General features: G+C 39.4%; 1 protein-coding gene across 3 annotated transcripts in view; it reads left to right on the forward strand.

Moving 5' to 3' along the window:
* CFAP61 (cilia and flagella associated protein 61) overlaps positions 1–25,937 on the forward strand; it is a 209,966-nt gene that overhangs the window by 89,124 nt on the left and 94,905 nt on the right. For all 3 annotated transcript variants that reach the window (XM_073339783.1, XM_073339782.1, XM_073339785.1), the window contains one exon: positions 3,807–3,934. In XM_073339783.1, the coding sequence (XP_073195884.1) occupies positions 3,807–3,934 (128 nt within the window). The remainder of the gene's footprint in view (positions 1–3,806; positions 3,935–25,937) is intronic.

Genomic DNA, 25,937 nt, shown 5'->3' on the forward strand with positions numbered 1-25,937 from the left:
CACTGCTGCCTCTGGTCTGTCATAGCCTTCCCACCTAAGTCCTGTTAGTCTGGGAAACACAAACCAAACCAAAACACCACCACGCAGAGCAACACAAACCCCCAGCGAGCACCAAAACACTGCCAGACCACCACACACTCCCTTCACTAGCCTGTCTGTTCCTCTGCCCCCTCAAACGCCCCCTCAAACTCCCCTGTTTACAGCTGTGTTTGCTGGCTCCTGTGCCCCTGCAGCTGTCTGCAATATAACAGGAAGTACAATGGTGTGTAACATCCAAGCCCTCCCAAACTGGGGTGAAATATTGGTCACGTTGAAGTAAATGACAAAGCTACTGATTTCATTGGAGCCAGGATTTCACCCCTGCTCTCTAACATTGTCTGCCAGTCAGAAAGATCTAGCTCATCGAACCTATTTAGGTGCCTAACTCCCATGGGAGTAGGTGTCTAAATGCCTTTGAAGATATGGGACAAAGTGCTTTAAATGTGAGAATAGAAGCATGTGTATTAGAACATCCAAACAGTATTTTGGGTGAAAAATGTAGATGATGAACATTAAAAAGCAGTTTTAATCGTGATTTGTATGTTTGTTGTTTAAACTTTTTGTTGCGATAATACCTAGCTCTCAAATAATGCTTTTCATCAGTAGCTCTCAAGCACATTACAAAGGGGTTCAGAATCATTATCCCCATCTTACAGAAAGGGAAACTGAGGCACAGAGTGGCACTGTGGCCTGCCCAAGGTCACCCAGCAGGCCAGTTGTAGAGCTGGAAATAGAACCCAGGTCTCTTGAATCCCAGTCCAGTGCTCTATTCACTAGGCCACACTGCTATATAGTGCAGCTGTTGGTTCAAATAACTAAAGGAACACCACCAACTTAAAATTCATAGTTCTGCCTGAAACTCCCCCCGCCCCCATTAGTAAAAATAACACCTAAAATAACAGCTGAATGAAATTAGAAGAATGTTTTTCTCTATTTTTTCAATTTGTTTACTTTGTGCATCTGACAGCATGTTCTGAATAGGTAGTTCAGCTGATTCCTGCCTCTGTTATTAATTAGGCCTCAATCCCTACAAATACCTTAATATGCACTTAACTTTAAATATGTGAGCATTCCCATCAAAATAAAAGGGGCTACTTACCATGGGGCAGATCATCAGATTGTCATAGCTCATAATTGTCGTGGCTCCATTGACTTCAATGGAGCTCTGACAGTTACAGCTGCTGAGGATCTGCCCCTATCTGGTAGTAGGACCTTACTGACTTTCCGTTGTTTGTCTGGGTCTTTCACAGAGCAAAAGGTGAGAGGAAACTGTTATCAGAAATGTGATTGTACAACCACAAAAATTGTCAGAGTGACTCATGGATAGATTTACAAATTTATTTGAGCATAAGCTTTTGTGAGCTACAGCTGATGCATTCAGTGGCTTATGCTCAAATAAATTTGTTAGTCTCTAAGGTGCCACAAGTATTCCTTTTCTTTTTGCGAATACAGACTAACACGGCTGCTACTCTGAAACCTGTCATGGATAGATGTAATACCTGAAGCTACCTTTAATTTGTTTTTTTTTAAACTGACCAGATTTCAAGTTCATAGTGTTGCTTAAAGTATATTTAAAGAGTCAAGGGGTTCCTGATCAGGAATCCTAGCAGCTGAAATTTAAAGTTCAAGGCCCTGACTGCAGTCGCCCATGTGTAGAACAACGGAAGTCCAGTGGGAGTTCCATGTAGAGCACTTGCAGGGTTGGCCCCCAAAATATTACATTTATCATATTGCATAAAGGTATAAATATGCACGTTTTATTTTTTAAACAAAACTCTGCTGTAAAGACAATCCATTAATAATTTGAACTTTGTTTCCTGATTTCTCGAATTTCGTTTCAAAAGATTTTCACTTTTTGTTACATTATAAATGCATTCAAACTTCTGAAATGTTGAAACATTTTATATTTTCATGTTCATAAAATAATTTTCCTTAAACATGGAGTTTATTATAACAAATCTTGCTAAAACAAATGTCTAAGTAGGTGAAATACTACTGTTTTTGAGTTAAATTGTTTAAAATGGTTAGCAGAAATTTGTGAAATACTCAGTAAAGCAAAAGTTCTGACAGTGTTGCAGTCTTCTTCATGATCAAACCATTTCTCTAAACATGGGTAGCAGCTGAACAGTTCGGAATCATATGGAAGATGTGCTAGATTTGATATGTTTGACATCTGTGGTGATTGCGTGAATCCTAATCAGAATGGTAAACTTCCTAGAATATCTTCTGGAATATTCTTAGGGAAATCCCATAACTGAGATTAAACTAACTGGCCACTGGATGTCATCATTGTACCATACAAAAATACAGTTGGAGGAACATTTATCTGGCAGTAAAAAAAAAAAAAAAGAAAACAAAAGTGGAAGGGCAAAAACATGCATTTAACATACATTTATCTCTGGATTTCAAAGATTATAAAATACCTTGTCTGGTACAAAAAGACTTCTCCAAACCTTTCACATTTGTAGTTCCTGGCATGGCCAGCCTCTTTAAAGTCACCTTGTTTGTTGACGCTTGATTTTTAACACATCAAGCAATTGTGTCAACTAATTTATATGAAGAGAAATATTCTCTAATCTAAATACATAGAAAACTTTGTAAGAATAATTTATTTGGAAGAATAAATGTTGTTTTCCCCCTCTTGTCTCCTAAAGGTAATAGAGGAAAACCTGTTAGAAGTTTTAGATTGTATCCTGAATAAGTGTGTCTGCAGAAATGTAGAGCAAGAGAAGAGTGTCTCATGAATAATAAAAGTAGTTCTGTTTCCTATTTCTCCCTTCAACGCACATGTGAATTTACAATTATACATTCTATGGCATGTGAAGTTTGTGCAACCCAAAGCAATAACTAAAATGCAAAGTGTGTAATGCTTCAAAATGGAAAAAGCCTCTCTGCTTTCCATGAGAAAACTGAAAACTATATATAGCACACTGCAGAGATTTTCTGTCAAGTGCACTATTATCTCTTGACCCCTCTCTCACATATTTTCTGGCACCCTCTGTTGGTTAGCGAAACCAAAGGACACCAGTAAAGATGACTATACCAAGTTTTACTGTTTCAACCAGTGTATACTTTAGGAAGAAGTGAACATGAGAAACTATGAATTAATTATTTAAAGTCTGCTGACCAGATCTTCAGTTGGTGTAAATTGGCATAGCTCCATTGAAATCAATGAAGATGAGCTGATTTATACCAGCTGAGGATCTGGCCCTCAGTCTAACTTTTCTTTATTTGGAAAAATGATTTTAGAAGCCATTTCTCAGTGTGCTGCTTGAACACAGAAAAATCCAAAATATTAAAACTATGTTAAATTTATGCTTCAGGTAAAGATATTCCCATGAATTAAAAAAAGGTAAAATCTAAAACAATTGCTCCAGAAAGCATAAAAATAATCAAAAGATTATATGAACATATGCTCCTAGGTGCCAGGTGAATGTTAATAAATCATAGAAAACTCTCCAAGTTCAGTCTCTAGCCACCAACAAATACTTCATAACCTCTTCTCCAAGAGAAGTTGGAACATTAAGTTCTAGTACTTTTCTGTAGCATGTTAAACGTGTATACTTACTCAGAAATGTTTAGCCACTAGGTTGATTTGTGGTATGTCTGGGGCAATTCATAATGTTGGTCATGTTGATAAGCCATAACAATAGTTTTAGAAAAATGGAAGATAATGCATTACTAACATTCTAATGATTCTTAGCTGGTTTCTCCTGGGTTTGTACACATGTCTATACAGTATGTCTTGTTTTTGGTTTCTTTTACAGTTAAGCTATGCTTTGAACCACATAAATCGAAAGCTGATGCTAGAGCCTAAAGTGTCTGTCAATGCTAGAATTGTGGTGGTTGGTGCATCAAATGTTGGAATCTCCTTTCTAGAAACACTGATTTTTTGGTAAGTTTTTTAACTTTTCTGGCTTTCCTACAGTGAGGGGACTAAGCTACTTTTTTAATTTTAGAGGTCTTGATTCGGCAATGAAGCTTCAACTCAGCTTCTATTTCTTTTGGTGCAGTTCTGCACCCACAAAAATAATTGCACCTGCATTTGAATTATGGATGCAAAATTAGTAGTCAGATCTATGACTGTCTGATATGTGGAGGTAAAGAGGTAAATTTCTCCCTATTAATTGATTCAGCAGTTCAAAAGTACTAATGTAATTGTTTGCAAGTGCAAAACTGCCCACAAAAATGAAGGTCATCTCTGAAAATCAGGTCCTCACTAGCAATGGAGAGAACTAAAAATACAAATTTTAGAATGAAAGGACATCCTGTATATCAGCCACTGAAGGTCTCACAGGAGGACTGAACAACGAGAGTGCAAAACTACATTGTATTCTACCTGCAGAATCTTGGCAGTAATGTTGTAGGGTGTGTGTCTTGTACATTCCAAATGGATTTGAAGTTAGAAGCTTGGTGAGGTAAATTAAAAGCCTAGAGCCTATTCTAGAACATGTTTTGGGTCTGTCAACATTGGGCAGCCAGTCATATTAGAACACTCTTTAGCTTCAACTGAGTCTAAGTCCTCTTTGAACATTCGTTGTTTGACTTGGTTGCAAAGACAATATAGATGTGGCTTAATATTCTAGCCATTTCTATATAAACCAGTGTACTGTTGACCTTTGGAGCTAGCTCTGCACAATACCAGGGCTGGTTATGGGGGGGAGGAGGGCGGACGGGCGGGGTGTCATACTGCTGTGTCGCTTGGCCATTTTTTGGTTGTTTGTTTTTTCTTCACTGATTGGCTGGCCCTGTGGTTTTTGTTGGGTTTTGGGGTAGGGGGGTGGGGGCAGGCAGGGTGGGAGGGTTGTTGGCGTTTTTTGTATTTGGGTTGGTTTTTTTTTATCAGCTAGTCCAGAAGAGTGGTACTGAACGTTTTCCACCCTGGCTGGCAATACATTTAGCACCTTTCCTTCTCAGTACTATCTGTATAGTACCAGAAAGAGAGATGAACACTTCTCCTTTCATTTCACTTCATTATGGGATTATTTTCAGAGCTAAGTTGGAACATACATAATGGGCTCAAACCAGAGCCCCACTCAGCTTCCATAGAAGCCATCAGATCTTTCCTGCTGAGGATTATCCTGGCATTTGGGAGTCTTCAGGAAGCACAGAGATGCCATATCTAGCCCCTACACCATTTCCCTTGCAGCCCCTGAGATGGGGGTGGGGAGAGCGTGCTGCACTCCAGTAATCCCTGCCTCCCAGAGGTCCCACTAGGGGCATAGTCAGTCACTGTAGATCAGAAAGCTGCAAACCAAATTGCCATGGTTATTATAAGTTGTCCAAACAAAAGCAAATCAACTGTGCAGGCAGAGTCAGGGAACAAGTACTAATATTTTTAATAGCTAGTACTTTCTAACCTTGACTTAGACTGTTGAGATTTTAATGACCATTATCTTGTGACCTGCCAAGGCTAAATACAAATGCTGCTTCCGGTCTGGTTAATTTATAGTTCTCCACACTCATTTCTAATCCTTATGGCTCATGAAATCCTAATGGCTCAGAATTTAAAACCGTCACTGCTCCAGGACCAAATATTGCAAGGTTTGGACCAGAGACCAAGGTCATTTTTGGTCCTTGCACTCATCTGTTCTTAGCTGCCATAAATGGGGACAAATAAATGTTTTTTGTGATAGGATATTTTCCTAAACAAAATTTTGGCTGTGTTAAAATTACTTGACAGGATTAGTAGCAGTCCTCGTGTAATGATGACGTGGATGAGCGGAATTCAGGAGAGAAGATCAAAGATTCATAATAAACTATGTTTATTCGATGGATGGAGAAATAAACAAGTTTATTCCATGATTATCATGATCTCATACACATCAAAACAAGAATCCCGTTCTCCTACAGCACATACAATCTATTAAAGTAAAAGAGGTCTAATTTTATGTCTACCTTTCTTATTGTCATTGTTCTTGGAGCACTCTTCTTAAAGAAAATGTTTGTATAATTTTCATATCTTGTGATATGAATGTCTTTTCCATATGAGTGCATTTTCAAGCAGATTTAAAATGCTTAAATTTGTGTTGAAAAACTTTTTAAAAACCAGTATAAAGTTTTAGATGCCAGATTCTGAGTAGAATCCACACAGCAAAGTATTTGTTACAGAAACAAAATAATGGAAAAAAATATTGCCAGTTTAATGACTCTGTGCCTGCTAAGAGCTGAGTTCAGGGCTGTTTCTACTACCACTGTTGTTGATATTACAATTAGAAATATCTGTATAGCATTGCGGGGGGGGGGGGAATAAAGCCCTTTATGAATGGTATTGCACTGTTATAAGCAATTGACAGAATAGCTCCCTTTCCCACTCCCTCTTCCGGGTTGCCAATGCCTTTCTTTCTAACATTCGACGCAGTGTATCCCCCGTTGGTGTAAGGCCCTTCTCCTCTGGTGCTTCTGCCCACTGCACCTTAGGCTCTCTATCCCAATGCGTTTTTTAGCTGTTACTCTTTTTTCTGTTTCTCACCATGTGCTGTTACTTACTAAACTCTGTAACTGTGTTATGTATATGACTCTTGCAATGTTGTTACTAATTTATATTATAGTACCATCCAGCGAGCCTAGCTGTTTCCAGTGCCCCATTATGCTAGGCACTGCACACAAAAGGAAGACACAGTCCCTGACAAGCTTACAGGGTAAATAGACAAGACAGACAAAGGGTGGGAGAAAAGTAGTAGTATCCCCATTTTACAAATGAAGAACTGAGGTATAGTGAGATTAAGTGACTTGCCCAAGGTCACACAAGAGGCCTGTGACAAAGCTGGGAGTTGAACCCACATCTTATGAGTTCCAGTCCAACACCTTAACCACTAGAGTAGTATCCTTCCCATTTGTACAGCATTTTTCATACAAAAATCAATTGTATCCTTGACAATTTACTTTTACAGCTCTGAGAGAGTTCCACAGACAAGACTTTTCAGCAGTAAGCCTTATTCCAGCTGTGTTCTAATTAAGAGTTCTCACAAGATCTGTTTGTGTGATATTTAGGAGTACTGGTCTTGAAGACAATATAATTGGAACTTTCAGATTCATGAAACTTGAGTGCTGCCACATAAGAACCATTAAGAACTCAAAGAATCAAAGGAGCTAGTATTCAGCATCAGATTTTTACATATTTTTATATTAATGTAGTATAAGTTTAACAAGCTAAGTTTTAATTTTCATATCAGCAGTTGATAAAGAAAGTCTCCTGGTCAATGCAGAGACCTTTTAATACAATTTAATTTAATATATTCACAATTTTCTACCATTGTTTGCAAAGGTTACATGTACTAAAAATAACTAGATTGAATCAATTTATAAACCCCCTAATCCTTAAAAGAGGAAGTAGTTTTCTCCTCATTTTTCTTCCTACTTAATTATTTTACATTAGTAGTCACCATAGAAACACACAAATATAATTCACTTACCTGCATACAGTCATTACAACTAGATTTTAGAAGTGATTTCAACCTGTTTGAGACTGAGGAAATATATTTTTCATTAAATACTGAATTATATCTACTTGTTTCAAAGATGTAGAAAACTGCTTCTTGGTGCTATATTGCATTGTAGTATAAAATGTGGCAGTAACACTGTAGTTTGTGGAAAATCCATTTGAGGCAGAGTGCTCCAGTTATTTTTCTAGGACATTCAGTGCTTTCACTGTTTGAATAGGGCAGATTCTAGCATCAGTTCTTATCATCCAAATGTAAAAATGTGCTTTGAGGTCCATCCTCCAAAATGCTGAAGTATATTTTGTATTATATTATTTTATTAGAAAATGCTTCTTAAGTCCCTCATTTTCACTCACAGAGTGAATATCAGGAGGTTGTAGGAACACCCGTAATTGCCATACTGAATCAGACCAATGGCTAATTCTGTGTTCTGTCTGACAGGGGGCAGTACCAGCTGCTTCAGAGAATCCTATAGTGGACTATTATACCCTCTAGAGAAGCTTCTTTCTAACACCCCTTCCTTCAGCAAGTGGTTGGTTCATGCCCTGAAATATGAGGGTTTATAGCCCTAATGTTTTACCCCAGTGAATGTGAGTGCAGTGGTTCTTATTTTCCATGTGCCATTATCCAAATAAATGACTCCCGCTCCTTTTTCCTGAGTTCAGGCTCCTGCTTTAGATGTTAGTTTTAGCTCAAAAGTAATTTTAGTTTAGTCCACACAAGAGTGAGAATTTTTTCTTCGAGAATTGACCAAAAAGGGCACAACTGTCAATCATTCCTAGGCAGTTACACAGGAGAGTGAAGACCCACCTTCATCAGCTGCATGGCCTTCCCCGATTGTGAGTCCAGATACAGGTGTGAAAGCAGGCTTCAGGCAGCCACTACACCCCAGCCCTAATCAAAAGTGTGGGAAGGGGCAAAAGAGAGGAAGCAAGCAGAGCCTTGGTTCTGCCCCGTAAGTTCATCAGCCAGCAGAGCTGAACTAGTAGGGGGGAATGAGTAGCACCATAAATTGCTACAGTAATTAGCTTCCCTGCAGGAGCAAGGGCAAGCAGGGAAGGAATTGTGACTCCCACAATTCATACCCAGGGCTCCTCCTGGCCAATGCAATTATATGCTTCTCCTCACACAAAGACAGGAGTTAGGGCACTGTCTAGGATTCAGACAAGGTAGTGCAACATCACACCTTTTGTTAAACCAGCACAATGTTTGCATGTACACCAGCCCTAAAGCAGAGGCAGCAGCCTAACAATGCTCTTTTTGTGGAGAAGCAGTTCAACCCAGCAACATGTCAGTCCCTGTTGTTGTCCCCACTCCAAACTGTCGCATTGGTGCTCTTGCCTACCGTTTGTTGTAGAATGTCAGAAGAAAAGACGATTTTGGATTGACTCAAACTAAAGAAGTACCAGGGACAGATTTTTAAAAGATGGACTTTTTTTTTTTTTGCATTGAAATACTTAGTCTGAGAGTTTGATCAGACATCAAGTAAAAATATACAATCTTACATCCTCAGTGTTGTGAACACCAAGATATAAAAAAAAAAATCATGTTAGGACCCCCCAAAACCATGCGATTGGCTTAAAAGTAATGAGATTTTTGAACTAAGTATTGGGTTATTTTTATTTGCCTTCTGGTTTTTGAGCTTTTAGGGCTTATGTTTTTAAGCTTTTGTCTACAACTATGAGTTCTAGAAATGTTCTTTTTTTAAAGCTGAGATTCTGATTACACAATTCCAGGAGCTGAGGCTTTAAGAAAAATACCAAATACCATGAAACTTGTGACTAAACCTGGACAGTTGGCAACAATGGATTTTTTTGGAAGTTTGGGGTATACGGAATGCAAGATCTGGTTCTACCTGAATCTATTTTAGTGTGTGATCCTTGAAATGTTTCCTATTATGGAGCTATAGTCATATTGGAATAAATATACATGCTTCCATTTATGTCACTGGATATTGAAATATCTACTGTAATTATTAAAATAATCACTGCAGTGAACTTAATGTACTGATCATGTGCATTATAAAATTTTAAATTGCTCTTAACTTCCTCATTTCAAACTTGGTAAAATATGCATTCCTTACTGAGATATACTGGCATATACATGCTAAATTTAAAGTTATAAAACAAAGCCATATTTGAATTGTTCAGCAGCAAAAACAGCATCTGAAAGTATTTTTCAAGTGTGAATTCTGTTTTTAAAAGTAAGTACTTAGTTCAGAGTTTAAAAAAAAGACCTTGAAGCTGAGATCAAGCAAGAGAAATGCCAACCTGAGTTAAATATTTGATTTGAGAAAATTATGAGCAACTGGAAACTGAGTATAGAATGAAAAAGACATCTCATTTTAATCACTGTTGCCTCAACAACATTTCCACTTGAACATAGTTTATAGCATTATATTTTATGCATTTTCTTACATATTGACATACTCTGAAAAAATATCCTAGCCCCCCATCCCTCGGAGTACCTGATTTGTTGTTTTTCATTTATTCTAGTGTTCCACAAACATTTAGTGTCAGACAGTATTTAAGAATGGCAGTTACAATAGTAAAGTTAGGCCAGGGAAGAAAATAATTCATGTTATGTCATTTTTAGTTTATTCCAGCATATGATTCACTATACAGCATGCTAACTAGCACGCTCTGCCAACAGTTGATTGGAGTTTGGCTACAAGATCCCAGAAAGTTTCCTCACGGCAGTATCTTGTCATTGGTTCCAGTACAATGAACCAATTCGCTTTTTATTCATCTCTTTGCATTTAGGTGGGGGAAGTGTTATTGTGTCCTCATTATGAAAAAAGTTCCTTTTAATCCATGATTTTAAAACCTTGTTAATCCAACCTGTGGTATAAACAATGACTTATTCTCTGAACTCTATATACATAAATGTACTGTACACATAACAGATAAGAGGTTGCTGAGATCACAAAATGTAAAACGATGACACAGAATAGAACATATTTTGGCACTTAAAGGATCATAGTCTTAAAGTTTATTTCAGTAAGACATTGAATCTGGTCTTAAAATTAGATGGTCTCATTAATTTGCTAAATCCCCGATTTCCTGTCAAGAAATCAGCTTCCCTCTGAAGGTATCTAAGAATAGCTTAGAAATACTAGGGTTTTTTTTAAAGCACTATTTGCAACAGACCAACTACAACTTCTGTTATCTGGCAGCACGCTATTGCATAATATCCTGCACATCTGTCCTGTTTGGCAATAGCGAGCATAATGCTTGCTGTTTAATTAGGCTTTTTATCTTTACATTTGTCTGAGAACATCTGAAGCTTTCCATGTTGCCTGTCACTAATTAGTTGACTAATTAAATAGTTAGTGCTTACTTGCTGATCACAGAGCTAACATGTAATGAAGGGTTTAGTGATCTTTATTGTTTTATTCTATCGGTCTTTGCCACATGAGTTGATATATGTATGGTTCCTTTTGACTGCTTTTTTTTCATACCAAGGCAAATGCAAAACAATGTTGTAGTCTACCATGTGTTCAGTGTCACTGGGCCTGCATCATTCAGACATTGTTGCCTTCCATCATTTCTAGTGAATAGAGATCAAGTTGTGACAGAGATAAATAGGATAGGTCATATCTTGCCTTGTTGTTAAATCAATGTCACAATGGATACTGTCAGTGACTGATACTAGCATAACCTATGGGGAAGGCTATGAGTCAAGATCATCTTTCCTAGCAATCATTTGACTTTATTCTGCCAAAAATAATTCTGAATTATTACAGCCATATTATTATTTTATAATGAAATGGCTTGTTTTAGAGTATATTTTCAACTCAAAACCAAGACTATTTCTGTTTTAAGCATTTGCCATTTTAAACATATTGTGCAAACACCAGGCTGGGACCAAGCATTCTGGCATGCCTTGTATTTGTATATATTTGTAGGTGTTGCTTTTTATTTTAAAAAAAACCCCTATATTTAGGGCAAAGAATATTATACCTCACAAAGGGCCTGTTGTAATGTTCAAAGTAATCAATGAGAAGAAAAGTTGATATTTTAATTCTGAAAAAAAAACCTGGGTGACTAAGCATGATAATAGCACGATCAGCTCATTATGGAGCTTTGTATCTGAGTGCCTTGGAGTTTGTCGTAATCTGGACAATGCAGTTGAGAATAAAAAAGGAGCATTCAAACTGCACCACAATCCATTTATGTTTTCCATTTCCTTAAGTGGCACTGGAAATCATTGCTTTTCAGTTCTATTCATGGTTATTTTTCCTTGTTTAAAGATGCATGCTTTGGAAAAGAGATTTTTCTATCCATAATTGAGATGTGACTATTGGGATCTTCAAAACAGGCTGTCAGGCGCCCATTGGGTGTGGTTTTTTTCTGCTTGATTGTTTGTTTGTTTGTTTTGTTTTTTGAAGTACAGTGGAATTTGCCAGTTGAAATGTGAGATAGCTGGCTTGTTGTGCTAGTAACTCTGCCCTCTGGTGTAACACAGGATTTGATTCTTGCTTATTCATTTTTTAATATTAATGTGTAGACTTTGTATGACAAATTAAGACATTTGTTTGAAGGTATTTGCTTATTTCTTCTTTTATTTTTGGATGCCTTTTTGCAATGCCTTTTAGAGATCACTTTTGGCATAATTACCTCCGGCACCCTATGTTTCTGCAGCGCAAAGAGGAATACTGTGAGTGCAATTTATGTTGAAATGGGATTTGGGGGATGCGCAAGGAATGGTAATGTAACTGCGTAGTATGTTCCCACAGCAACATAACTGTGAACAGCATCTATACACCAACCAGATGTGTGATTTCAGTAGTATGCGAAACAGAAGGCATGACCTGCTGGACGGGGAGGAGTTGGAGAACAGCCTTTGTTTTCAGTATGTTCTCCTTTAAAAGAGGTGGGTGTACCATGACTTAATGTTACTCTCCATGGCAGAGCTCCTCTGCCTCCAGGGAAGCCAATGCCAGCCAAGCAACTGTGTTTGGGATGTTGGGAGAACCAAAAGGGCAGCTGCTACATGTTATTGCCTTTTATTTTATTTAAAGTGAATTTTGTAATGTGGTATTACACCACCGTGGGTTCGGCTCTGGAGGTTACAGTTTCAAGCTTAACAGAGTGAAAGTCACCTCTGCTACTTGCTTCAAACTTAGAATCTCTAGGAACATACAAAGACCAAGGGTAGTGACCACACATACATTCACCAGTACAAAGTCTATTTTGTAAGTTTTAGTAAAGTTACAAAAATTATTAAAGTTATGATTACCCAAGCATACAGAAATTCTATACAGACCTATGAACAAGTTAAGTTCTACTCACATCCTTAACAATAGTATTAGGGTCTGATAGGTCTCCCATGGCTTGATCATCAGTAGAGGGATGGTTCTTGCAGGAGTCTCCCATAGGGAGCTCAATTTTCCCATTCTGGGCATCCCCTTTTTATAAAGTGATTCTGTCTATACCTATATTCTGTGCATGTCCATAAAAGTGTCAACCCTCTTTTCTCCTATTGGTCTGTGTCCCCTGGAAACTTAAGGGACCATAATTTTCTATAGGGTATGTAAGTTCCCTTTATTCTCATTAGCATTGACGCACAACCTGTATCCCATGGTTAAGACACATGTCTGAGATAGATGTGCCTTTACAGTATCTTTATGATCTAATATTAATCTTCCGGGTAATTTTTCGCAGTATTACCACTTGGTACCTCTTTTCCCGTAATCTTAGGGCACTGGGTTATTTCTTGCTCATTGGCTTAAGTCATCATTTCTTGCCTCCAAGGCCTAAAATAGCTAAGCTAAAGTCTTGCAGGCCTCAACCTACAGGTTGTTGTGTTTCAGCTTGTCTTACTCATGTCTAATACTTGGTTCCTGTAAATACTGATCAATCTTATGCTTTTATAATCCTACAAAGTAACTCTAATTAACATACAATGAATATATATAATATAACGTTGATTAATCATAAAATCACACAATAAATGGACAATAAACTAAAATCATTGGCTACAATGTGGATGTTCTGAGATCAGGGTTTTGGGGCCTAGTTTTTCTTTGGATCTTCAGCTACCCATGGCCCCTCCCCTTACACAACTGCCCACTTTCCAACAGGACAAGATAGCACCCTGCTGGCTGCAAAAAATCATACAACTTTGTGAGAAATGCTCTCTTTCTATGTGGAAGATGTCTGGGGAACTTCTGGCCCTGAGTCAAGAGGGAGAACAAGCATGTAGGACTGAATCTAAAGCCAATGGGAGTCTTTCTACTGACTTCATGCTTTGGATCAGGCCTGTACTTTTTCTCTCAGTCAAGAGCAATACATTCAATATTTGTGCCAAGCAATAGGGAGCATTTCAAAATATTAGGTCCTGTCTTGTAACAACACTGAAAAGGATTCAGGTTAAGCATTAAGGTTTCAAAAATTGACTTGTGGCATAAGGAAATAGACCATAGTATTAAAAATGCCATGTTAAAGAGCTAGAATTTTCACTGGATGTTACTCACTGAAACATTGGGAGCCATTCTTTTGCCACATTCATACAGCAACAACAGAATAGTAGCAGACAGGAAACTCAAACACACTCCTGGTGTCCTTTCCTAATCTGCAGCTTCTCAGTGCCTTATTTGCAGAAGCCAGTATTAGTAAGCATTGTAAGAGTCTACCTCATCGGTGATTTTAACTTTGCTAAGTTCCAGGTGGTTATGTTTAACAAAATCAAGTATACTATTCCCAAGGTGGTCATATACATTCAGCAAGGGTCGAACGGCTGGGCCGAATAGCTCACAGGTTCTGATTATGGTTTGAGGTTAGATAGCATAGCACCATGCCAGATGGTGAATTTATTTCAAAGTATGAGCAAAAACCATTCTATTTTTAAAAGTATTAATAAATTAATAACCTTGCAACATTTTTGACCAGCTCTAGTACTGAAACATCTGGGGAAAGGAAGTTTGAAATTCTGACACCAAAATAGCCCCTCAGAAAGGAGAAGTCATTTTGTGTGTTCTGGTGAAGATAGGTTTTGATCAAATTCTAAACCTTTGAAAATTGCATTTTGTACTCGTTCAGTAAATTCTGCATGAGAGTATTTCTCTTGTAAACTGTGCAGCTAAGGAGGTTCATAAAGTGTGTGTCTGCCTGAATAATTTAGCTGCACATCTTCCATGCATGAGCTGAGACAAGAGCTTTTGTAAGGTACTCTGCTCTGTCAGATAAGCTTACAAGTTCTCTCCTGTGGATTGTTATGGACTAGAAGATCTTGGAAATACCACAAACCCTAAGTGAGGCGTGGTCTATACCTGTGCTGGCCAGGAGGAGACCAAGGACCAAATTATGCCTCAGAATTATAATTTGGTCCCTACTTACTCCTTGTTCCAGGCGTGGGGTAAACTGGATCAGACCTATAATGGGTGTAGCTTACTTCTGCTTCTGTGCCAATTGAGCTGTGCTGGCCAGTGTGTTTAGGAGCAGAGACAAGGCTCCAAACATCCTCTCCCCCTGCCCATTTACCTATACAGGACCCTGCATCAGCTATACTTTCCCCATCCCACACACAGACCAGGAATTCAGGTAGCTGGTATAAGGAGGCATCTTATACCACATTACTCCCCTGCACAGGCAGGTAACCCAGCTCATACTTGAGCCTAAAGTGGAGCTTGGGTAAAGGAAGAGAAAGTGCTGTTAGTCAAGATTAGTGTGTAAGTTGGTTTTAGTAATGTGTGGTCCCTCAGCTTGCCTCTACTGTTGACTGTGTTTTTCACTTTATACGTATGCTGTGGGGGTTTTATTGGTATGCATGGAGAAACAATACCAATATTCTTTAAGAATATTGGCAAGATGCTAGGCAAAATGATGATGTTGAGAAGAGGGTTTCAGGAGAGCCAAGGGGCAGAAGGGTTGGGGGTTGAAGACACGTGGGTTGATCAGGGGTTAGATGTCATGTTTGGAAATGAAGAAGACAAAACAGAATAAAAAGAGAACTAATTTAATTATGGGGAAGATAGTCAAAGATGGAGATTGGAGCAGAGTGTGTGTGAAGAAATCCAGGAAAGGAAGCAGGAAATAATTTGTGGGTCAAAATGAATTTACTGGAGATGTAGCAGGAGTTCCAGGGGTATCAGGAGGAGAGAAGGGGAGCACAGATTGTAGGAATAATCCTAGCAGAGAGAGAATCTGTGGGGCACGTATGAAGTCTGGAGTGAGGGGTCATTCTATTGCTCCCCTGGCATTCAGGGAGGCAAAGCTGCAAGACAGGGAGAGAGAGGAACCCTTGTAGCTTCCTTGAGGAGAGTCAGTCATAGGTCAAAGTAAAAATTCCTTGACTTTTTGGAAGAATTGCCAATAAGATAAAGGAGACAGTGACTGCTTAATGGGCTGGTGCTGCATGGTGCTTTCCTTATTCTGTCTGTGAGGTATAGCACTGCCAGAGGGTTGAGGAAGAATGTCATTAGTAGAGCTGGTGTGAAAATTTTCCAACTTAAAGTTTTTCTGTCCGTAAATGACACTTTTTTGACTAAATTTTGTTTTGATGTTTGATCCATTTTGGTGTTGTTGGAACAAAACATTTTTATTTTTTGTTTCAAAAGACTTTGTTATAAAAAATTTTTAAGTCAGAATTGGAACAAAAGTTCGACCAACTCAAAATGAAATTTTTAAAAATATCGTTTTGTGGGAAATTTTGAAAATTTGGTTCAATTTGGAACAAAAACAAATTTTGAAATGTTGGATTTTCTCACAGAACATAAAAAGTTTTGACCACCTCTAGCCACCAGAGCTGGGAAGGTATGTTCCTGTGCTGAGAGAGCCTACATTGGATGATGGTTTTGGGGAGCCTGGGAAAGATAAGGGGTGAAAACCTAGCCCCACTGAAACTCTCGTTGATGTCAGTGGGGCCAGGATTTTATCTAAAGTGTCTGCTACTGAGAAGCCCTATGGAGCAACTGACAACTAGAGTCATTTTTAGCTCTGGTGCTGCAACTCAGATGGAGAAGGGACTGTCGAGGAAAAGCCACTAATGATTGCTGAGAAGTTTTACAGAGAATGCAGCAAATTCTGGTTTTGAATTATTCAGACAAAATCTTTGAGAACCATTCTGTATGCTTGACCCAATGAAGCATAATTCTATACCCGGGAATCCTATTAATTAAAAATTCCACTAGGACAAAAAAAAGTATTTAAGGTCACTTCCTGGAGTCCTGTCTTGAAAGGGTCCTGATAAAAACTCCACTACAATGCCTCTCTTCACCAAAGCCATTTCAAATGCCTTGGCATTTTTTCTCCAGTGTTGGTCCCATGGAGAACTGGTTTATCTTGGAGAACTCTTAATTAAAACTGTATAACTTTTTGATGAATATCTGTGTATCAGTTCTTAAGTAGGAATCCTGTTTTGAAAACCTAAGCTGATGCACATAGGTAGTTTCTTGTCTGCCAATACATTCTTTGGAAGTCATTGTTCACACAATGATCTCTTCTGCTTCCTTCTTGGTTGGCACTCTCACTTATAGCATAGTAAACAAGAAAGTATGACCACAGGTGTGGGGCCTTCATGATGTTTGGTATGACATCCTTTCCACAGAGCGATAATATTGCTGTTTTGTTTTCCCATAACGACTCATACTTATAAAATCATAGAAATATAGGGTTGGAAAGGATTTCAAGAGGTCATCAAGTACATCCCACTGCGCTGAGGCAGGACCAAGCAAGCTTAGACCATCCCTGATAGGTGTTTGTCTAACCTGTTCTTAAGAACCTCCAATGGTAAGTATTCCACAGCCTCCCTTGGAAGCCTATTCCAGAGCTTAACTACTCTTATAGCAAGAAATTTTTTTCCTAATATCTAACTTAAATCTCCCTTGCTGCAGAATAAACCCATTCCTTCTTGTCCTACCTTCAGTGGACATGGAGAACAGTTGATCACTCTTTATAACCGCCCTTAACATATTTGAAGATTGTTATCAGATGCCCCATCAATCTTCCTTTCTCAAGACTAAATATGCCCAGTTTTTTAACCTTTCCTCATAGGTCAGATTTTCTAAACTTCTTCATTACTTTTGTTTCTCTCCTCTATACTCTCCCCAGTTTATCCACATCTTACCTAAGTGTGGTACCCAGAATTGGATACAGTAATCCAGCTGAAGCTTCACCTGTGCCGAGTAGAGTGGGACAGTTACCTCTCATGTCTTACGCACAAACCAGAATGATATTAGCCTTTTTCGCTACTGCATCACATTGTTGACTCATATTCAACTAGAACTAGATCCACTAGAACTTCCAGATCCTTTTCAGCCGTACTATCACATTTTGTAGTTGTGCATTTGATGTTTCCTTCCTAAATACTTTGAGATTATCTTTAATGAATTTCATCTTGTTGATTTCAAATCAATTCTCAAATTTGTCAAGGTTATTTTGAGTTCTAATCCTGTTCTTCAAAGTGCTTGTAATCCCTCACAGCTTGTTGTCATCTACAAATTTTATAAGCATACTCTGCACTTAATTATCCAAGTCATTAATGAAAATATGGAATAGTAGCAGGTACCCAGGACTGACCCCTGCAGGACCCCACTATATGTGCTCTCCCAGCTTGACTACGAAGCACTGGTAACTATTCTGTGAGTATGGGTCTTTCAGTCAGTTTTGTACTCACCTTATAGTAATTTCATCTAGCCCACGTTTCTGTAATTTGCTTGTGACAATATCAAGTGGGATTGTGTCAAAAGCCTTACAAAAATTGAGATATGTCACATCTGTTGATTCCCTCCCTATCCACTAGGCCAGGAACCCTGTCAAAGAAGGAAATTAGGTTGTTTGTCATGATTTATTCTTGACAAATCCGTGTTGGCTATTCCTTATAACCCTATTATCATCTAGGTGCTTACGAGTTGATGGTTTAATTTGTTCCAGTAACATTTACTGAAGTTAGGCTGACTGATCTATAATTTCTCTGGTCCTCTTTGTCCCCTTTTTTAAAGGTAGGTACTATTTTTTCCCTTCTTCACTCCTCTGAGGCCTCAGCTGTCCTCCATGAGTTCTCAAAGATAATTGCTAACAGTTCAGAGATTGGTTCAACTAGTCCTAGGATGAACTTCATCAGGCCCTGCTGACTTGAATACATCTAACTTATCCAAATAGTCTTTAACCTGTTCTTACCCTATTTGGCTTTCATTTCTTTCCCCCTGTTGTTAATATTATTTGTGTTGTATGTCTGGTCATCATTAACATTTTTAGTAAAGACTGAAGCAAAACTGGCATTAAACACCTCAGCCTTCTTGATGTGATCAGTTATTACCTCTCCTTCCCCTATAAGTAGTGGACCGACACTTTTCTTCATCCTTTTCTTGTTCCTAATGTATTTAAAGAACTACTTCTTCTTGCCTTTTATGTCCCTTGCCAGGTGTAACTCATTTTGTGACTTAGGCTTTCTGATTTTGTCCCCACATGCTTGTGTTATTCTTTTGTTCTCCTTCCTAACAATTTGTCCATGTTTCCACTTTTTTTAGGATTCCTTTTTGATTTATCAGGCTATTAAAGAGCTTCTGATGAAGCCATATTGTCCTCTTAATAGCTTTCCTTTGCATCTGGATAGTTTTACACTGTGCCTTTACTATTGTCTCCTTGAGAAACCACCAGCTCTCCTGAACTCCTTTGTCTCTCAGATTTTCTTCCCATAAGACCTTATCTACCTGTTCTCTGAATTTGTTAAAGTCTGCTTTTTCAAGTCCTTTGTCTTATTCTGCTGCTCTTATTCCTTCCTTCCTTCCTTTCCTTAGAATCATGACATCTATCATATCATGATCATTTTCACACAAATTGCTTTTCACCATCAGATTTGCAACCAATTCCTCCCTGTTTGTCAGAATGAAGTCTAAAATGGCTGTCCCCCTGGTTCCTTCCTCCATATTCTGGAAGAAGAAGAAAAAAGAAGTTGTCCTCTATATATTCTAAGAAATTTTGCATTCTGCCATATTACTTTTCCAACAGATGTCTGAGTCATGAAAGTCCCCCATTACTACCACTCTTGTGTTTGGTATATTTCTATTGTTTGATCTAGAAATGCCTCATCCACCTTCTCTTCCTGATTTATTGATCTGAAATAGACCCATATCATGACATCAATCCAATTTTTCCCCTTTTATCTTTACCCAAAGACTTTCAACTGGTCTGCCTCTCACCTCCTTCTGGACCTCAGAACAAGTGCATATATTCTTGATGTATACTGCGATACTTCCTCACTTTTTCCCCTGTCCATCCTTCCTGATCCCCTGTATACCAATGTTCTGGTAATGAGAACATGATCTTATGTTGATTCTTATATGCCAGAAAAGAATGCTGGTACCTTGAACAATGGGGGAAAAAGAAAGGCGTGTAACTGACTTCAGCTCTGGCTGGCAAAGCAACAAGTCACAAGGCAGCAAGTGGCCAAGAAAGTGGTTAAAATCATTTATAGTATCATAACATAGTTAACATGTTGAGAAAGGTGCACTGAATGAAGGCCACTGTGCCAGACTTTAATTGAAAATTAAAGTGATTTCATTTATCTGTCATATAATGTATGTACTAATTTGATTTTCCCCATTTCCCCAACCTAGGGAGGTTATGGAATCTCCATCACTGGGGATTTTTAAGAGCAGGTTGGACAAACACCTGTCAGGGATGGTCTAGATCAGTGGTTCTCAAAGCCGGTCTTCTGCTTGTTCAGGGAAAGCCCCTGGTGGGCTGGGCCAGTTTGTTTACCTGCCACATCTGCAGGTTTGGCCGATCGTGGCTCCCACTGGCTGCGGTTCACCGCTCCAGGCCAATGTGGGCTGCGGGAAGGGCAGCCAGCACATCCCTCGGCCCGCACCGCTTCCCACAGCCCCCATTGGCCTGGAGCGGCAAACCGTGGCCAGTGGGAGCTGCGATCGGCTGAACCTGTGGATGCAGCAGGTAAACAAACTGGCCCGCCCCGTCAGGGGCTTTCCCTGAACAAGCAGCGGACTGGCTTTGAGAACCACTGGTCTAGATAATACTTATTCCTGCCTTGAGTGCAGGGGGCTGGACTAGGTGACCTTTTGAGGTCCCTTCCAGTTCTGTGGTTCTATGATTATTATCAGCTACCCTTGTTATACTGTAGCTGTGTAGCATTTGCTTCTCTAGTTTGATTTACTGCTCGAAACTGGCAATTTGTTACAATTTTTTTAGAACTGTCTTGAGCTTTCATATTTAGAACCACTTTTATGTGACAAGGTTAGAGTACAATGGAATTCAAGTTGTCTGTGCCTTTGACTTAGTACATCATATAACACCAAATATTAACATGGTTATTTAAATACTGTGCTTACAGGAGACCAGCATATCGGATAACCTTTTCTTGTTATTCAGAGACTGTATTACTTCCTAGTACAATTTTGTCATTTACTTTAAACTACTGGAAAAGATGCACAGGTGTGTAATATTTAGGTTCAAGTAAATGAAATGGAAACATTTAGATCCATGTGGGCTACTGCTCTTTACTTTGTGTTAAAAGACTATTTGGCTATTTATTTGTTCAAATGAGAGGTTTAATGAAAGCAGTTAATTAAATGGCTTGCTTAGACAGATTTTTGCTAAAAACAGCAAAAGCTAAAGAAGAATAATCTGGTAGATTTGCAAATGGCTCTTGCCAAGATCCCTGTAAGTAATATACTAATTTTTTTTTGCTTGCTGTTTTTATTATGCTGACAATAAATTGGCAATAGGAGCCTTTTTTATTTCAAGAACAAGGATGTTTAGGCCTTCTTTTGTAGATGTCCTCTAGAACCATGCAATGAAACTCAATACCTTTTACTTATTTCCCTAGATACTCTAATCCCTCCCCGCTTTACGAGTATCTTTGGCTGTTCTTCCCTTTTGTATCCACAGCAACATGAATCCCCACAGGAATTATTTGCTTCTAAATTGCAGGTGCACTTGTGTAATGTTTCATTGGTTTCAGCTTTTGAAGACTTTTTCACAAAATGGTGACCTCTCCTTTTACAGCACTTGATGTTGGGCATTTTTATATACATTAAAAGCATATAAGCCACTCTGTTTCCTAATATACAGTAACTGTTTGTCAGTGTCTATTGTTTTTCAGTTATCAGGAGCTTGCTTTTAGACCGGCAGTGAGGAACTAGAGCCAGAATGTATGAACCATTCTTTTATCGGCATATAAATAAAACTATATAAAAAGAACCCCAAATGTATTGATGGAAAGTATAATGATACTCAGCAGTGTCATTGGCCAGAATTTTCAAACCTGGCTGCTTATGCATAAATCTGTATCCAAGCTCCTGATTTTCATAGATGTTGAGCACCTGCAGCCTGCATTGACTTGTCAGGCTAATTATATTTAGGTGCCTATATATGGATTTAAGAGCCCAACTTTTGGTGCACTGGGTAAAATTTTCCAAAGCACCTTTGTCACTTAGGCATTTTTGAAAATGGGATTTATGCACCTACGTTACTGAGAGCCAGTTTTTTAACGCTATTTAGGTCCTTATAGCTGCAAATAAGGGCCTAACAGGATTTTCACAAACATCTATCTGCATCTTTAGGTGCCTAAATACCTTTAAAAATCTGGCCCTTTGGCTCTTTTGGAAATGTCACCCACAGACTTGAACATTTTGGCCACTAAATTTATGAAAATGACATAATTTCCATTATTGGGGGGGTTCATAATTTGGCTAGAAGAGATACTTTGGACTCTTGACATACAAAATCTTATTTTAGATATTTAAAAAGATGTATTTTACTATTCAGTGTTAAAGAAGGGCAAGTAGTACAAAAATGTTCACTGCGTTTTCATACTTTCTATATGACCCTATAATTTAAAAATAGCCTTCTATTTAAAATGGCATTGTTCATATTATTAGTGTGATAAATAAACTCCTTTTGGAACACAGAAATTGCCATGTTGGATCTCTCTAGCGGTCAGTCTAGTCCGACCTCCTGGTCTGGTCTCCAGCTATGAATTTGTCAGTTCTTAGCTAATGCCTGCAGCGTGGACAAGAGCTGGCATCTGGTCTGCCAGTGTAACAGTTACACCCCTGTGATGTTCCTCACCGTCTTCTCTAGTATTGCCCAACTTAAATGTTTTTGTGTCTTCTGCTAATTTTGATATCTCATTCTTCACCTCCTTTTTGAGATAATTATGAATATGTTAAACTACACCAGTCCTAGTAGTGAATCTTGTGGCACTCCACTGCTAACCCTTTAACATGTTGAAAACTGGCCATTAATTTCTACTCTGTTTTCTGTCTCTTAGCCAGTTTCTCATCTAAGGAAGTACCTTACCGCTATGAATACTTCCTTTGATTTCTGTTTGTGAGGGATTTTGTAAAAAGTTGTTTTGATAAACTAAGGGTGGTATTTTCAAAAGCACTCAGCATTAACTTTGCTCCCATGAAAGTCAGTGGAGTACATTGACATAAATGAGAGCAGAGTTAAGCCAATGCTTGAGCACTTTTGAAAATGCCAACCAAAATAATTTCAAGTGGTTCTCCCTTACCTTTTTGCTGACATGCTCAAAAATTTCTAATAAATTCAAGAGGCACAATTTTCCTTTACAGAATGCAGGCTGCTTTACCCCTTGTTGTATCTTCTTTTTCTAGGTGTTTTAGAATTCTACTTGTAATTATTCTTTCAACCAAATTATCTGATAATGGGGTAACGCTGACTGGTCTCCAATTCCTATTTTTGTATTTAAAAAATAATTAAAATATCAAAGAATATGAAGTTCTAAACATGGGACAACATGTCAACTACTTATTGTAAGGGCTTTCACTGTGCAATTATGTTTTATTATATGCACAGGAAGCGACACCTAACATTAAGACTGCCCAATACACCCCATCATAAGACCTGGTTTTCTGTTGCTTATAATTAGGGCTCCGTGTCTGTAATGGAGGTTGCGGAAGTCACGGATTCTGCAGCGTGACATCTGCAGTAACCAGCATGGCTGACCCCAGGGCCGCCCAAGCAGCTAGCCCCGGGGCCAGCTACTCCAGCGGCTTGGTTACAGCCACACCGGCCGCTACTGGAGTGGCTCCACAGCCGGCTGCTCGGGGAGCCCCACAGCTGACCGCAACGGACAGTGCTGGAGCTGCTCTGACAGCAGCCGCACTGGCTGCTACTCGGGCGGTCCCTGGGCAGGGACTGTACAAGCAGCTGCCGGTGTGGCTGGCCCCAGGGATGGAGGAAGCAGTCACAGCTCGGTGGCCCCCGGCAGCGGTCCCATGGACGGCCGGAGCAGCAGCGGGGAGGCGGGCGGTGCAACCGCTGCTAGGATGGCCCCCGGCAGCTGGTGCCATTGGCCCCGCTCCCTGGGGCAATCCCCCAGAGCAGTGGCCCCCACCGGGTCTTCCCCCAGCAGAGGGTCCCCAGAACAACAGCCTCCTGGCTAAAATTTAGTCTGGGGTATTTATAGTACAAATCATGGGCAGGTCTCAGGCCGTGATTTTTTGTTTATTGCCCATGACCTGTCCATATCTTTTATTTAAAATACCCATGACTAAATTGTAGCCTTACTTATAACTTTGCAAAACTTTAACCATCTGTGTTGAGATTTTTTGTTCATTTTCTCTGCCTCAGGCTGAATTATTCTAGAAAGTTTCTACAAAAAGAGTTCAACCTTTTCTTAGTACAAGGTTATAGAAAAATACTTTGTTTTCTCATGTTAATGAAGTAGTTGTAAGAAATTATTTTAGATCCTCTAGTGTCTTCATGCCTGGGAGAAGGGTTTTCCAATTTGGCAGGGAGCCTTCCTAGTGTCAGGGATGTGCCTTTCATTGTTCTTGAGAAAAAATGCCCAAATTTGACCAGATTATCAAGCTTTGTAAAATCTCAGTTTGCACATGCTTGTTAGAATATGGAGGCTAGAATCTCTGAAGTTTCTATCTGTACTGAGCATGCTCCAGCCCTTCATATCTTCTAAGTGTGACTGGACTATAGTATGGTCCATTCTGGTCAATTTCATGGTCATAGGATTTAAAAAATCATAAGTTTCATGATTTCAGCTATTTCAATCTGAAGTTTCACAGCATTGTAATTGTAGGGTCCTGACCCAAAAAGGAGTTGGGGGGGGTCGCAAGGTTATTGGGTGGGGCAGTGTTGTAGTACGGCTACCCTTACTTCTGAGCTGCTGCTGGCAGTGGTGCTGCCTTCAGAGCTGGGCAGCTGGAGAGTGACGGCTGCTGGTCGGGATCCCCGGTCGCTGCCAACAGTAGCGCAGAAGTAAGGATGGCACGGTATGGTACTGGCACCCTTAGTTCTGTGCTGCTGCCTGCAAAGCTGAGCCCTCAGTCAGCAGCCCCCACTCTCCAGCCACCCAGCTCTGAAGGCAGCAGCGCAGAAGTAAGGGTGGCATGGTATAGTATTAGCACCCTCCCTTCTGCGCTGCTGCTGGCAGGGCGCTGCCTTCAGAGCTGGGCTCCCAGGTGACAGCTGCCACTCTCCGGCCACCCAGCTCTGAAGGCAGCTCAGAAGTAAGGATGGCAATACTGCAAACCCCCTAAAATAACCTTGCAACCCCCCTGCAATTCCCTTTGGGTCAGGACTCCCAATTTGAGAAACGCATGGCTTCCCCCCTGTGAAATCTGTATAGTATAGAGTAAAAGCACACAAAAGACCAGATTTCACAGGGGAGAAACCAGATTTCACGATCCATGATGCATTTTTCAGGGCCATGAATTTGGTAGGGCCCCAACTATAGGAAGAGGATGACTATTTCATGATTAAGTTGAATGCTACCCTGGAGAATTGGATACTATCTTGACCTCTGCCACAGAGTTCCTGTGTGATGCTAGGCAAGTCACTTAAACCGAAATGTTCAAAGTTGCCCAACATTAGACAGCTGGGGGAAGATTTGCAGAAGTGCTGAGCTCTGACACCTGCAGCCAGACTCAATTAGAACTGTGCTTTTAACATATTAAGTGCTATAAAAATGGTGTAAAAGTATTCTGAAAATTCAGGTCCCAAGTATCTCCAATTGGGCACCAAAATTGGTGAACTTTTTTGACAATTTCGGCTTTAATCTCTCTCTGCTTCAGTTCCCAGTCTCTAAAATGGGGATAAAAAAAACACCCAATCTCACAAAGGTGTTGTAAAGATAAATTATGTAATGTTTGTGAAGCACTTGGATGTTATGGTTAGAACATCCTAGAAATGTTGAGGAGGAAATTAATAATATTTTATTCAGTGCAGTGTTGGAATGGATAATAAGGCCTTGGGCCACACAGTGAGGATGAAAAGAAATATTAAATAACTACGCATTTACTGATGAGCTGGGTTTCCTGTAGAAAAAATAATATGGGATCATGTAATTAAAGACTGTATCAGAGTGAGAGGGAAAGTTAAGTTTCACAAGCAACCTTAAAATTGTCATTTCCTGACTATTGAGTGCCTGACTTCTTTTAGTGTAATTTAGTATGTACATTGAGTAGCACTCAAGATTGGAGCCCCTATTGTGCTAGGTGCTGTACAGCATCCA

Source organism: Lepidochelys kempii, chromosome 3 (genome assembly GCF_965140265.1).
Source record: "Lepidochelys kempii isolate rLepKem1 chromosome 3, rLepKem1.hap2, whole genome shotgun sequence".
In the NCBI taxonomy this organism is placed as follows: domain Eukaryota; kingdom Metazoa; phylum Chordata; order Testudines; family Cheloniidae; genus Lepidochelys; species Lepidochelys kempii.